At 45.4% G+C, this 15579-nt stretch overlaps 1 protein-coding gene across 1 annotated transcript in view; it reads right to left on the minus strand.

Moving 5' to 3' along the window:
* Positions 1-15579, minus strand: part of LOC119963948 (lipoxygenase homology domain-containing protein 1-like) — a 282480-nt gene that overhangs the window by 59416 nt on the left and 207485 nt on the right. The window contains 3 exon segments of the mRNA XM_038793391.1: positions 3200-3381; positions 7619-7783; positions 11374-11502. Coding sequence (XP_038649319.1) covers positions 3200-3381; positions 7619-7783; positions 11374-11502 — 476 coding nt within the window.

The following is a 15579-nucleotide window of genomic DNA, read 5'->3' on the forward strand; positions in this document are numbered from 1 at the left end:
GAAATGCAATCTCGCTGACGAGAAGCGTGTTTCCCGACTCTCTAGGATTTTGGTTCCGCATCGCTGTTTACGCAGACGGCTAACGTGGGCTCAAACTCTACCCAATCTTCTTTTCACCCCGTGAAAACAAATTTGAACAGTTGCCGGATTAACCCAAGCCCGTTACACATTCAAAGCAGCCAGTACATGATAACTATCTGCTGTCAGCTCATTTAAATCATTTCAGTGTGCAGCAGTGCTAATGCAGTAGCGCTATGCACACCGCTGAGCGGCTACCTGCCTGAGCAGGAGGTGCAACATCACAAAAGGCTAGCACCACTTCAAGTTAATTTGTACAATTTAAAGGGGCTGCAGGAAGGACAATTGTATAATGGTGTAACAGGGGAGAGAGCATACTGCAAAGCTCTGCAATACACCACTGCACGTCTTGCTGCACCTGGTGGGCAGGAGGAGAGATATCCGCCGGGATTCTGAAAAACCATGGCTAAGTGTTACACACCGGCGTCAACGGGCCTCTTGGCCCAGCGATTCTGAAGCCCACAGGGGGCCAGCACGGCGCCGGAGTGCTGCACGCAGCATGGGCGCCGATGCGTGGCCCTGCCCTGCCGTCCGCAGGTCAGTGCATGCGCGTGGCGGCCGCTTCCACGCTGGTCTGCGCAACATTGGCGGACGCACACAGCGGACCGGCACGGAGGAAAGTAGGCCCCCCCCGGATCGTGCACAGCCGCCGATCGGTAGCCCCCAATCACAGGCCTGGCCATTGTGGAGGCCCTCCTCCCGGAGTCTGACCACCCCGCGCCTCGCCCCCCTCCACCTGGACGGCCACCGTGGCCGCGGGTTTGAGCTCCCGCCGGGTGGAACCATACGTGAACCACGCCAGCGGGAACTCGGCCGGTTGATCGCGGAGAATCGCTGCGGGGGCCTCTTTCAACGGCCCCCGACTGGCACTGCGTGGACTGCCCGCCCACGGCTGGCAGCAAATCTCTGGCTGCTGGTGAATCGTGTCCCGGCGTCGGACCCACGCGTCTGAGGCCACATTCTTGCACGATTTCGGCAAGGAGGCTCGGAGAATCCAGGCCTTCCTCTCTCCATCGAGGACCAGGAGACCCTCCAGAAAGACACTGCAAAGGCAGTGGAAGCAGATGGCTCTCACAGTCAATGCCCTTACAGTGTAGCCCAGAGGCTCTGGATGCAGTGCCACAAGATGTTCACTGACCTCACACACGTGGAGACACTCAGGAAAGATGTGATCAACTCTGCCGTTCTTTCGTAAGATCACTGTCAATCTTCAAATGTCACTATGGAGCTTAATTTGGATAAATGTGAGGCGATGCATTTTGGTAGATCAAATCAGGGCAGGACCTACTCAATTAATGGTAGGGAGTTGGGGAGAGTTACAGAACAAAGAGGTCTAGGGGCACAGGTTCATAGTTCCCTTGAAGGTGGAGTCGCAGGTGGACAGGGTGGTGAAGAAGGCATTCAGCATGCTAGGTTTTATTCGTCAGAATATTGAATACAGGAGTTGGGATGTCTTGTTGAAGTTGTACAAGACATTGGTAAGACCGCACTTGGAATAAATGTGTACAGTTCTGATCACCCTATTATAGGAAGGATATTGTTAAACTAGAAAGAGTGCAGAAGAAATTTACAAGGATGCTACCAGGACTTGATGGTCTGAGTTATAAGGAGAGGCCGGATAGGCTGGCACTTTTTTCCCTGGAGCGTAGGAGGCTTAGGGGTGATCTTATAGAGGTCTATAAAATAATGAGGAGCATTTATAAGGTAGATAGTCAACATCATTTCCCAAATGTAGAGGAATCTAGAACTAGAGGGCATCGGTTTAAACAGAGAGGGAAGAGATACAAAAGAGACCAGAGGGGAAATTTCTTCGCACAGAGGGTGGTGAGCGTCTGGCATGAGCTGCCAGAGGCAATGATAGTGGTGGGTACAATTTTTCCTTTTAAAAAAAGTCAGACAGTTACACGGGCAGGGTAGAAGGGCAGAAGGATATGAGCCAAATGCAGGCAAGTGGGACTAACTTAGTGATAGAAACTGGGCGACATGGACCAGCTGGGCCGAAGGGCCTGTTTCCATGCTGTAAACGTCTATGACTCTATAACTACTTATTGTCTACAGACATGTCTCACAATGGCCACCAGCTACTGAATTCAAACCAACTAACTAAATTAAAATGTAAAATGGCAAGGCTTAAAAATGGGCATATTCCACCTACACATTGAACAAACTCTCATGACAGTTAGACTATGAATCTTGATAACGCAAAAATCCTAATCTGATGATTGGTAGGTTATTCTATTCTTGTTCTTACCATCATTTTTTTATTTAGCATTTAGCATGCAATTGGTGTGGAGTTTGCCTCAATTTGGTCATTGGCCACGATGGAAGTTGATTTTTAAATAAATAAATCTTGGGATTGTAAAAAGTGATTTGAAAATAGTTGGTATAATCTCTCAACATAGCTTAAACTAGACAGTCCTGGTATCGGCACAGTAGCACTGTGGTTAGCACTGTTGCTTCACAGCGCCAGGGACCCGGGTTCGATTCCAGGCTTGGGTCACTGTCTGTGCGCAGTCTACACGTTCTCCCCGTGTCTGCGTGGGTTTCCTCCGGGTGCTCCAGTTTCCTCCTACAAAGTCCCTAAAGACTTGCTTTTATGTGATTTAGGTATTCTGAATCCTCCCTCTGTGTACCTGAACAGGTGCGGAATGTATCGACTGGGGCTTTTCACAGTAACTTCATTGCAGTGTTAATGTAAGCCTACTTGTGACACTAATAAAGATTATTATTATTATCATTTTGCACTCCATCTAAAACCAATATACCCTTCCGAAGGTGTGGTTCCCAGGACACCTCCCAATATTCTAGGTGTGGTCTAACCAGGGCTTGGCATAGCTGAAGCATGACTTCTGCCTCCTTGTATCCTATCCACTAGCTGTAAGAGCCAATAGTCTATTAGCGTTTTTGATTATTTTCTGCTCCTGTTCCTGACATTTTAATGATGTGTAGCTGGATTCCCAAGTCTCTCCAGAACATAACAGTCAGCAATTAGGTTAGCTGACAACAGTACAAATTGACTGGATAATTTTCGTGCAAGCTTGATAACCTCACTGTTTACAGCGAGTTCAGATTTGACAAGTAAACAGGATGGATCAAATTATTTTAAAGGATACATGCGCACCTCTATGACGAACTTATTGACCGCGCCTCTCCGAAAGAACATCTTCCGTTCCCGCTTGTTAACACACAGAGGCTTCTGATGGGTGCAGATGCCGTTTCTCCCATAAAGGACGATGAAGACGTCAGCATCGGTGCCAGCTCCGTAAATGTCGGAAGTGGAAACAGTGATCTCATATGGAACAACTGGAACAGCAAAGTAGAGGTTAGTGTCTGCTCTTTCTTACCACCGAGTTTAATAGACAGACTGAGAAAGACACGTATTTCTATAAAAGACTCACTGACTACTGGGCAACACATCAGACACTCTGACATCCCAAAAGGCAATAACAGAGTAAAACGGGGAAATAAGAATACTGGCCTGAACTTTTTTTCCTCCTGGGATGATAATAATTTCTCCTGTCAGAATTTATTTTTGCAAAGAAAAGAATCTCATTATCAGTACCCCTTTTAATGAGGGAATCTTGCTGTCAAATGTCCTTAAAATCTAACCCTTCAGTTCCTCCAGATTGCCAGTTAGAAACTAATGGGTCTTCCAATTAAAATGGAGATGAGAGGATTTTTGTTTCTCTCTGAAGGTTTTTGCGTCTGTGGAACTCTCTTCCCCAGAGAGGGGTCGAGGCAGGGTCAATGAACATTTTTAAGGCAGAGGTAAATAGATTGTTGACCAACAAGGGAATCAAAGGGTATAGGGGGCAAGTGGAATGTGGAGTTGAGGCTACAATCAGATAATCCATGATCTAATAATAATAATCTTTATTATTGTCACAAGTAGGCTTACATTAACACTGCAATGACGTAATTGTGAAAATATCCCAGTCGCCACATTCCGACGTCTGTTCGGGTACACAGAGGGAGAATTCAGAATGTCCAATTCACCGAACAAGCACGCCTTTCGGGACTTGTGAGAAGAAACCGGAGCACCCGGAGGAAACCCACGCAGACACAGGGAGGACGTGCAGACTCCGCACAGACAGCGACCCAAGCAGGAATTGAACTCGGGACCCTGGTGCCGTGAAGCAACAATGCTAACACTGTGCTTCCGTGCCGCCTTAGTGAATGGTGGAGCAGGCCCGAGGTGCCAAATGGCCTACATGCTCCAAATCTGTATGTTTGTACATTCATAATCGTGTTCTTTGGAAAAAGAAATTTTTGCTCAGGAATTTCTTTCAAGTTACCTCTCAAATCCCTGTCTGAGTCAGTACGTCACTTGTTTTTCTGAACAGTGGAAGTTGGGATCTTTGGCTGCTGCTTTACTTGGGTGTCCCCTTGGCAGGTCAGTGCTTCTGCCCTGTCAGAGAGACGAGCGCCTCACCCCCCCAGCAAAAAAACTCTGATCTCAAGGTTACTTTACATAGTGGTGGTGAGCTCTCCCTGGCCTTCACCGGAGAGTCCCACTGGGTTGGAAGCTACAAGGCAAAGATATGTTTTGTCTCTGTTCTCTGTGAGTGATGGCACAGACCTGACAATACGCAAAAACAAAAGGTATTGTCTCACTAATTTAATTGAGTTTTTTGAGGAGGTGACAAAAATGATTGACGAGGGAATGACTGTGGATGTTGTCTACATGGACTTTAGTAAAGCATTTGATAAGGTCCCTCATGGCAGGATGGTGCAAAAGATTAATCACATCGGGTCAGGGGTGAACGAGCTGGATGGATCCAGAACTGGCTTGGCCATAGAAGACAGAGGGTAGCAGTGGAAGTGTGTTTTTCCGAATGGAGGTCTGTAACTAGTGGTCTTCCGCAGGGATCAGTATTGGGATTTCTGCTGTTTGTAATATATATAAATGACTTGGAAGGAAAGGTAGCGGGTCTGATTAACAAGTTTGCAGATAATACTAAGATTGCAGGAGCTGTGGATAGTGATGAAAATTGTCAGAGAATACAACAGGATATAGATAGGCTGCAAAATTGGGCAGAGAAATGGCGGATGGAATATAACCCTGACAAATGCGAGGTGATGCATTCTGGAAGATCCAATTCAGGCTGCAGCTATAAAATAAATGGCAGAGCCATCAGGAGCATAGAGACACAGAGGGATCTGGGCACGCAGGTCCACAGATCCTTAAATGTGGCAGCACAGGTGGAAATGGTGGTAAAGAAAGCAACTGGCATGCTTTCCTTCATAGGACGGGGTATTGAGTATAAAAGCTCGAAAATTATGTTACAGTTACATAGAACGTTGGTTAGGCCACATTTGGAATACTGTGTCCAATTCTGGTCACCACACTACCAGAAGGAGGTGGAGGCTTTGGAGAGAGTACAGAAAAGGTTTATCAGGATGTTACCTGGTATGGAGGGTAGTAGCTTTGAGGAGAGATTGAATAAACTGGAATTGTTCTCCCTAGAGAGACAGAGGTTGAGGGGCGACCTGATAGATGTTTATCAAATTATTAGGGGTATAGATAGGGTGAACAGTTGGAGGTTTTTTCCCAGGGCGGAAATGAAAATTACAAGGGGGCACAACTTCAAGGTGAGGGGGCAAAGGTTCAGTGGAGATGTACGGGGGACGTTTTTTACACAGAGGGTGGTGGTGGCCTGGAATACACTGCCAACTGAGGAGGTTGAGGCAGATATGTTAGCGACCTTTCAGACTTATCTGGATAGGCACATGAACAGACGGAGTATAGAAGGATACTGGCAGCATGGTAGCATTGTGGATAGCACAATTGCTTCACAGCTCCAGGGTTCTAGGTTCGATTCCGGCTTGGGTCACTGTCTGTGTGGAGTCTGCTCATCCTCCCCTAGTATGTGTGGGTTTCCTCCAGGTGCTCCAGTTTCCTCCCACAGTCCAAAGATGTGCAGGTTAGGTGGATTGGCTATGATAAATTGCCCTTAGTGTTGGGTGGGGTTACTGGGTTATGGGGATAGGGTGGAGGTGTTGACCTTGGGTAGGGATGCTCTTTCCAAGAGCTGGTGCAGACTCGATGGGCCGAATGGCCTCCTTCTGCACTGTAAATTTTATGAAATAAGACACGTGATCGGCGCAGACTTGGAGTTCCTGTGCTGTATTGTTCTTTGTTCTTGTCTGTAGCTATCACAGTGCTGGGGAGGGCCCAAGACGGTGTGGACTCCCCATGTCCATATTAAACCCACCTCATTGAGACATTTGGTGAGGATTCCCTCTGTGATACGTGCTGTTGTCTTCCTGGCAGCTACCCCCCCCCCCCCCCATCCACCGACTGGACTTGGAACGAGTTGTGGAAGCGCTGGGGAGGTGTTTAAATGGTGCCCCCCACTGATTACAGAGATTCAGTTGTAGCGGGGCAAGCGAATCAGAGGTCGGCCGCCACGGGCAAGGTGTGAAACTCGTGAACACATTTTTCTTCTGAAAGAGGCTGAATAAACGACGTTTCTTGCCAGTGGAGCCAGCGGGATTCTCTCCAGTTTTCTTGCCGCAACCGTGCTTAGAAAAATGATTGGAAAAATCCGTCCATTCAGTGTAGACTGCCCTTGAATGAGCAAGCATGCTACAGAATGGGAGTGGGAAATCGAGGTGCTGCCCATGATGATGATGGGATGTGGTAGAGTGCGTCCTGGAGCAATTTGCCAGAGTTGCTGGCCAGGCAGAAAATCGAGTCAGGAGTCTCAAAATGAAGATCCCACTCAAACAGCAACAATCTCACTTTGGAACTGCCACCATGAAGAGCTTCAGCAGGCTGTAACTTATTCCTGTTTACTTTTATTAGTTTCTACTTGTTTTTTCAGGGAAAACACATCAGCTTGCAAGATCTTGGTTGGCAGTTGAGCTCATCTTCCAGGTGTTGGTGGGCTGTGTGAGTTGATCATGTAGAAAATCAGCGAGGACCCAATTGATGAGTGTATCCTAAGCAATTTCCTTCAAACCCTTGTTAGAGTAATCTGCCTCAAGAAAGGAAAAAGAAGTATGGAGGATGGAAATTGTGGAAGAGAGAAAATCATGAGATTTTTGTCTCCTGAGAGGGTAAAATCCTTCCAGTTGACTTTCAAAGTATGTATGTTCCAAACGGTAAAAGTACTTTCCATTCACTCACATACCGTACAGAAGCATAATTAACAGCATAATTACCAATAATTAGCTTCTTCTCCGCAGTTACCAGACCGCTTATGGATTGAATTATCTCTTCACATATCTTCTCGACTGAGTAGCGCTACACTCCGTATGCTTCACCCGATGTCCGTGTCTATGTATATACATTGTGTATTTATGTATGTCCTATATTTTTTCATGCATGTAATGATCTGAACTGTACGCTGAACAATACTTTTCACTGTACCTCAGTACATGTGACAATAAATGGAATCCAATCCAATTACCGCAACAATTCTCATTCATCCCCAGCAAATTGAAATCAGATTTTTTTTAACAGAATTGGTGGGGTTTGCCTATATTGTTAAGAACAGTGACTCCTATCTCATTTAACTAGCAAGGCGTAACATACATGGAATGTAGTCTTTAGTCTGTAAGTCTGCAGGGAAGAGATCTCGTACTATGTAGCCATCATCCTCAGCTTTATCCAACCAACGTCCACATGGGAAGCGCAGTACTTGTCCAAGCGATGGGGCATCAATTTCTACCCAGTCTAAGAACCAGCCAGCACAGCCTCCTAAAAGAACACACAGCAACATAGGAATCAACCATTCAAATGTTAAAACTGGAATTGTACACATGGAGAAGAAATGTTTATAAAACAGGTTTAAGTTAAAAGATTAAGTACAGTCAGAGATGGACATGCAATGTAAGCAACCAATGGAAGCAATCCTGCTAGAACCAGGAACTAGCATCTGTTGAGTTCAACTGGCTGAACATAATTATACAACCAATAATGTTTGATTAAGTTCTAGAGTTTTTATTTGATTACATTGGGAGTCAGGTAGCAAGTTCACAGACTTTTCACCATTGAGGCTTATGTTTCGGTTGAAAAAAATCACAACAGTACAAGTTGGAGATGGCCCAGGATCGGCACAGTGGTTAGCACTGCTGCTACGCGGCGCCAAGGATCCGGGTTCGATCCCGGCCCCGGGTCAATATCCGTGTGGAGTTTGCACATCCTCCCCGTGCGTGTGTTGGTCTCACCCGCACAGGGCTAAATCGCTGGCTTTGAAAGCAGACCAAGTAGGCCAGCAGCACGGTTCGATTCCCGTAACAGCCTCCCCGAATAGGCGCCGGAATGTGGCGACTAGGGGCTTTTCACAGTAACTTCATTTGAAGCCTACTTGTGACAATAAGCGATTTTCATTTTTCATTTTTCATTTCACCCTCACAAACGGATGGGCAGAATAGGTGGATTGGCCACGCTAAATTGCCCCTTATTGGGGAAAAAAGTGACTTGGGCACTTTAATTGTTTTTTAATTTGTAAAAAAAGTTGGACATTGCTCAATCTCAGGCAACCATCCAGGAAAAATGCTTCCATGTCATATGTTCAACTTCAAACCATTAGCAGCCAGCATTTGGCACTGTCACTTCGGATGGTCCAGGGAATACAGTCCCTTTATATAAACTTTTGAGAGTACACTGCAGGCATCACACTTTGTATAAAACACCAATAAAGCCTAACTGAACAACTTTGAAAAAGTATACAAAAGGAGAAAGGAACCAAGTTACGTTGGTTGCTTTGTTAGAATCATAGAATCATAGACTGGCGTTTTCAAATGGTTGCAGGGTTTGGGCCCAGTCTGGTCTGGCTTTGAAAATCAAATTCCTGGAAGTCATATTGGGATCCTGACACCTCTGGGACAGTGTAGCCTGATGGGTATCCGTGAAGACACCAGCTAAACCTGATGGTTAAAAAGGCTAACTTTGTATCAGCATAAGAATTGTGGGAGCAGCATAAACTACTGTGACCTGCAGCAAAGAACACGACGTGCAGCCACGGAATTAGCACAGGAGCTGATTGGTCAGTCACCTCATGCAAGACATGGCTGTTGCTGGGGTTCGGGTGGACAGCGATTGAATACTGACCCCTAAGAGAAATACAACCCACTGAGAGAGAGACACAACTCCCTGAGCATTTGTGACTAAAAGACAGTGATTGATTAGTGCCTGCCCTGTGAGTGGATGCATGATCAATGCCAGCAAGGTTTGTATCAGAAGGAGAGACAAAGGAACATCTGGAGCGGCAACCTGCAGGAACGACCAGCGTAAGAAGCAGTGCCCTTGCCTCTTGGACCCAGAGAGGACATCAGAATCCATTGAGAGGGAGACTGATCACCTCGCCCGTTAATGGGTCGTATTTAGGTCCAGGCTGTGAGTTTTCATACCTTTTGGATACTGAGTGTACTTCTTATATTTGTGTGGAATGAAGTTTGGATACTCTTTTTTTTCTTTATAAATTTAGAATACCCAATTATTTTTTTCCAATTAAGGGGCAATTTAGAGTGGCCAATCCACCTATCCTGCACATCTTTGGGTTGGGGTGGTGAAACCCACGCAGTCACGGGGAGAATGTGCAAACTCCACACGGACAATGAACCAGGGCCGGGATCGAACCTGGGACCTCGGAGCCGTGAGGCAGCAGTGCTAACCCACTGCGCCACCGTGCCGTGCTGCCCCCGGAGTTTGGATACTCTGTGTAATAGGGTTTGGATGCCTTTTGCAGTCAAGTTTAATACTATTATTGTAACTTGGTACAATAAAGGAGATTTGTCGCATAATAAGAGTTTGAGTGCTTTGTCCAGAACGTTAGTTGACCCCGTGTCTGAGGTGCAAGAGCAGTTTGCATTCTCAAAGTGCCGACAGGGGAGAGGGAGCTCATTAAGGTGCTCGTTGAGGGGTCTGTCGGTTTTCAGAATTTGGAAAGTTTTCCAGTGAGCCTGATCAGTTTGGTGATTTTATTTCACATCGTGGCAGGGGCAGGGTTGGGAAATTAGGCCAGCCTTTCAAAAGGGGGCTGGTTTAGCACACTGGGCTAAATCGCTGGCTTTTAAAGCAGACCCAGGCAGGCCAGCAGCACGGTTCAATTCCCATACCAGCCTCCCCGAACAGGCGCCGGAATGTGGTGACTAGGAGCTTTTCACAGTAACTTCATTTGAAGCCTACTTGTGACAATAAGCGATTTTCATTTCAAAAGTCCATTGACTTCGACGGGACTGGAAAATCCCTCCGGCGGGAAGGGCTTTAACATTCCGCCCAGGATTCTGTACCATACAGCAGGCTGGTAAGGAGGGTAGAATGTAACAGTCCAGCTTTCAATGCATTGGAATAGTCTAGTCTAGATGTGGCAAAGACATGAATGAGAAAAAAGGATAAAAAGATCACTCTTCCAACTTCTTCCATCAGGCAGGAGATACAGAAGTCTGAGAACACGCACGAACAGACTCAAAAACAGCTTCTTCCCCACTGTTACCAGACTCCTAAACGACTCTCTTATGGACTGACCTGATTAATACTACACTGCTGCATGCTTCATCCGATGCCGGTGTCTATGTATTTACATTGTGGACCTTGTGTAGCCCTATTATGTATTTTCTTTTCTTCTGATGTACCTAATTATCTGTTTGAGCTGCACACAGAAAAATACTTTTCACTGTACCCAGGTACACGTGACATAAACAAATCCAATCCAATCCAAGACTATTGATAGGACAGATTGTAATTAGCCTGTGTGATGCACGATCAATTGTACAAAGACTAAGGTTGGATACAACTGTGGCTTTATTGCAGTAAGATGTGTGGCCTCCCAGAGCAGTTGGCAAAATGGCTGCTGAATAGAGAACACGCATATTTATACTCCTCCTACTGGGCGGAGCCAGCAGGCAGGGGCCACCGGCGAACCTGTAGTACAGGTCCAATCTTACATCACCTAATACAGGTGTAACAGTGGTTTACCACACTGTGGAAGGAGGATCCCTGATGTTTGTGTTTTGAAATGAAATCAGTCTAATGTCACAGCTGGCTTTCTGTAGTCATGTGACTATGCCATGAAGCTGTCTGGAGGTAGATAGATATCTTAGGGCTCAGCAAAGACCTCTCGCTGAGAAGACGCTGATTGAACTTTGCAGCCTTTGAACACAAAATGCCCGTTGTGTTGAATGGCCTTTGCATGTTCTGTATTTTCTTTAATGCTATGTTGGTAATAAAACCTGAATAGCTGACCTGACGTGGACAGGTGTTGCTAATTCCCTCTAGCTCCCTTTTTACTGCTGAGTCTCTGCAAACCTTTCCTATGCCATTGCATTCCGCGCTTCAGAACTTACCACGGTTATCATGTCCGATTCGGATTTTCTTCAGCGACCCGATGTCCACAGCCTCTATAGTAAACTCATCAATATTTCCTTTCTCAAACTTATTTTTGTTACTTTTTGATGCCTTGAGGTTGACAGTGCCTGAATTCAGAGAAGAAACATTATGTTAAAAAAATCTCAGGTATATGTAATCTGCTGCGAGCAGGGGTCAGGTATTGTGGTTTAGTAATTCAGAGGCCTGCACTAATAATCCACAAAATTAAAGTTCAGCTCCCATAATGGCAATTTGTGGGGTTTTTTTGATGAGGGCAGTGCAGTCGATGTTGCGTATATGAACCTTTAAAAGGTGTTTGATAAACAATTTCAAATTAGGCAGGTTAGCAATTTTAAGTCACTGGGATGAGGGGGATAGTAATAGCATGGATATAAAATAGGTAAGTGATAGAAAGCAGAGAGTAATAGTAAATGATTAGTTTTCTGACTGGAGAAAGGTAAATAGGGTCGGTACTCGGACCCCTGATATTTTAAATCTAAATTTGATATAAATGTGGACTTGGGGGTACAGGGCACAGTGTGGACATTTGCAAATGACATGAAACTTAAAAGTGTAATAAACAGTAAGGAAAATGGGAATAAACTTCAAGGGACCATAGTCAGGTTGTTGTAGAATCATGGAATCCCTACAGTGCAGAACGAGACCATTCAGCCCATCGAGTCAGCACTGATACTTCAAAAGTCCCACCTATCTAGGCCCAATCCCTCGCCCTGTAACCCCACCCCAAGGAGCAATTCATCATGGACAACCCACCTAATCTGCACATCCTTGGAATTGTAGCCACCTGGGGTGACCACTGCCCAAACACAAAATGGAAGATTGCAAGGAATGCAAGGAAAATGGACATGTTGTAAAAAGCAAGCAGCTTGCAAAGCGCTTGTATATTTGGACTGCTGCAGAAACCAGTTCTGACTGCTGCAGAAACCAGACAGCACTACGAAAAGAAAACAGTTAACATATTAATGAGGCGATACCGGGCGATCCCCAGGCACAAAAGAAACAAGTTAACACTAATCGATACATTCAATGGAAGGCCAGACTTTTTGGCGCCAAAGAAGCCCAAAACAATAAGTCCCAAGAATGCCCCAGTGATTGAGATACTGCCCTGTTATTGGGGAATTCAAATCAATCAATTGGGAAGTGACCCAATCGATTGCGAGAGTAGAGGGTCCGCCCAGGTGGGCGCAAGACCCTGAGAGGAGTATAAGACAGAGACCGCGACCCCAGCTCTCTCTCTCTGCCAGCCTCTCCTTGACCAGCCAGCCCTCCCAACAGAACACCGTTGCAGCAGAAGAACCTTGAGGAGGAGAGGTCTGGACAGAAGCCGCCAACAAGTAAGTCACAACGCATGCTACGAGATAGACACTCCTGACCCCCTGTAGTCCATAACTACTGGAAGCCTGCGGACCCAGGACAAGCTAGAGACCGTTGTTCCCTGATCCGGCAGTCCCCTTATCCAGATAAGTATTTGGCCTATTAGCGGTAGGATTAGCCTAGTCTTATAGTTTATATGCATGATTAGTAGATTACTGTAATATAATAAATGTGTCTTGTTTGAACTTACTAATTGGTGTATGGTTTTATTGCTTTGAACTTGACCTTGAAACTTGTGGCGGTAGCTTAACGATACCTGGCAACTCCAAAGCTAACGAACGAAACAGAGCCAAATTGAGTGTTAAGCACACTCACCCAGAACGAGCAACAGAATATGGGAGGAAACCGGAACACCCAGAGGAAACCCGCGCAGATACAGGGAGAACATACAAACTCCACACAGGCAGTTACCCGAGGTCGGAATCAAACCCGGGTCCCTGGCAGTGTGAGGCAACAGTGCTAACCATGTGCCACGGTGCCGTGGAATGGGCAGACACAAGGCCAGTGAAATGCAGGAAAGTACGTGGTGATGCTCGTAGTATTCGGAATAAAGTAAATGAGTTGATGGCACAAATCATCGTAAATGACTATGATTTAGTGGCCATTACTGAAACATGGTTAAAGGATAGTCACGACTGGGAGTTAAATATCCGAGGGTATCAAACTATTCGGAAGGACAGAGTGGATGGTAAGGGAGGTGGTGTTGCTCTGTTATTTAAGGATGACATCCGGGCAATAGTAAGGGATGAAATCGGTGCTATGGAGGATAAGGTTGAATCCATTTGGGTGGAAATCAGGAATAGTAAGGCGAAAAAGTCACTGATAGGAGTAGTCTATCGGCCACCAAATAGTAACGTTATGGTGGGGCAGGCAATAAACAAAGAAATAACTGATGCATGTAGAAATGGTACAGCAGTTATCATGGGGGATTTTAATCTACATGTCGATTGGTTTAACCAGGTCGGTCAAGGCAACCTTGAGGAGGAGTTTATAGAATGTATCCGCGATAGTTTCCTAGAACAGTATGTAATGGAACCTACGAGGGAACAAGCGGTCCTAGATCTTGTCCTGTGTAATGAGACAGGATTGATTCATGATCTCATAGTTAGGGATCCTCTCGGAAGGAGCGATCACAATATGGTGGAATTTAAAATATAGATGGAGGGTGAGAAAGTAAAATCAAATGCTAGTGTTTTGTGTTTAAACAAAGGAGATTACAAGGGGATGAGAGAAGAACTAGCTAAGGTAGACTGGGAGCAAAGACTTTATGGTGGAACAGTTGAGGAGCAGTGGAGAACCTTCCAAGCGATTTTTCAGAGTGCTCAACAAAGGTTTATACCAACAAAAAGGAAGGACGGTAGAAAGAGGGAAAATCGACCGTGGATATCTAAGGAAATAAGGGAGAGTATCAAATTGAAGGAAAAAGCATATAAAGTGGCAAAGATTGCTGGGAGATTAGAGGACTGGGAAATCTTTAGGGGGCAACAGAAAGCTACTAAAAAAGCTATAAAAAAGAGTAAGATAGAGTATGAGAGTAAACTTGCTCAGAATATAAAAACAGACAGTAAAAGTTTTTACAAATATATAAAACAAAAAAGAGTGGCTATGGTAAATATTGGTCCTTTAGAGGATGAGAAGGGAGTTTTAATAATGGGAAATGAGGAAATGGCTGAGGAACTTAACAGGTTTTTTGGGTCGGTCTTCACAGTGGAAGACACAAATAACATGCCAGCGACTGATAGAAATGAGGCTATGACAGGTGAGGACATTGAGAGGATTGTTATCACTAAGGAGGTAGCGATGGGCAAGCTAAGGGGCTAAAGGTAGACAAGTCTCCTGGCCCTGATGGAATGCATCCCAGAGTGCTAAAAGAGATGGCTAGGGAAATTGCAGACGCACTAGTGATAATTTACCAAAATTCACTAGACTCTGGGGTGGTCCCGGTGGATTGGAAATTAGCAAACGTGACACCACTGTTTAAAAAAGGAGGTAGGCAGAAAGCAGGAAATTATAGGCCAGTGAGCTTAACTTCGGTAGTAGGGAAGATGCTGGAATCTATCATCAAGGAAGAAATAGCGAGGCATCTGGATAGAAATTGTCCCATTGGGCAGACGCACATGGGTTCATAAAGGGCAGGTCATGCCTAACTAATTTAGTGGAATTTTTTGAGGACATTACCAGTGCAGTAGATAACGGGGAGCCAATGGATGTGGTATATCTGGATTTCCAGAAAGCCTTTGACAAGGTGCCACACAAAGGTTGCTGCATAAGATAAAGATGCATGGCATTAAGGGTAAAGTGGTAGCATGGATAGAGGATTGGTTAATTAATAGAAAGCAAAGAGTGGGGATTAATGGGTGTTTCTCTGGTTGGCAATCAGTAGCTAGTGGTGTCCCTCAGGGATCCGTGTTGGGCCCACAATTGTTCACAATTTACATAGATGATTTGGAGTTGGGGACCAAGGGCAATGTGTCGAAGTTTGCAGATGACACTAAGATGAGTGGTAAAGCGAAAAGTGCAGAGGATACTGGAAGTCTGCAGAGGGATTTGGATAGGTTAAGTGAATGGGCTAGGGTCTGGCAGATGGAATACAATGTTGACAAATGTGAGGTTATCCATTTTGGTAGGAATAACAGCAAACGGGATTATTATTTAAACGATAAAATATTAAAGCATGCCACTGTTCAGAGAGACCTGGGTGTGCTAGTGCATGAGTCACAGAAGGTTGGTTTACAGGTGCAACAGGTGATTAAGAAGGCAAATGGAATTTTGTCCTTCATTGCTAGAGG

This window comes from Scyliorhinus canicula, chromosome 3, assembly GCF_902713615.1.
Source record: "Scyliorhinus canicula chromosome 3, sScyCan1.1, whole genome shotgun sequence".
NCBI lineage: Eukaryota > Metazoa > Chordata > Chondrichthyes > Carcharhiniformes > Scyliorhinidae > Scyliorhinus > Scyliorhinus canicula.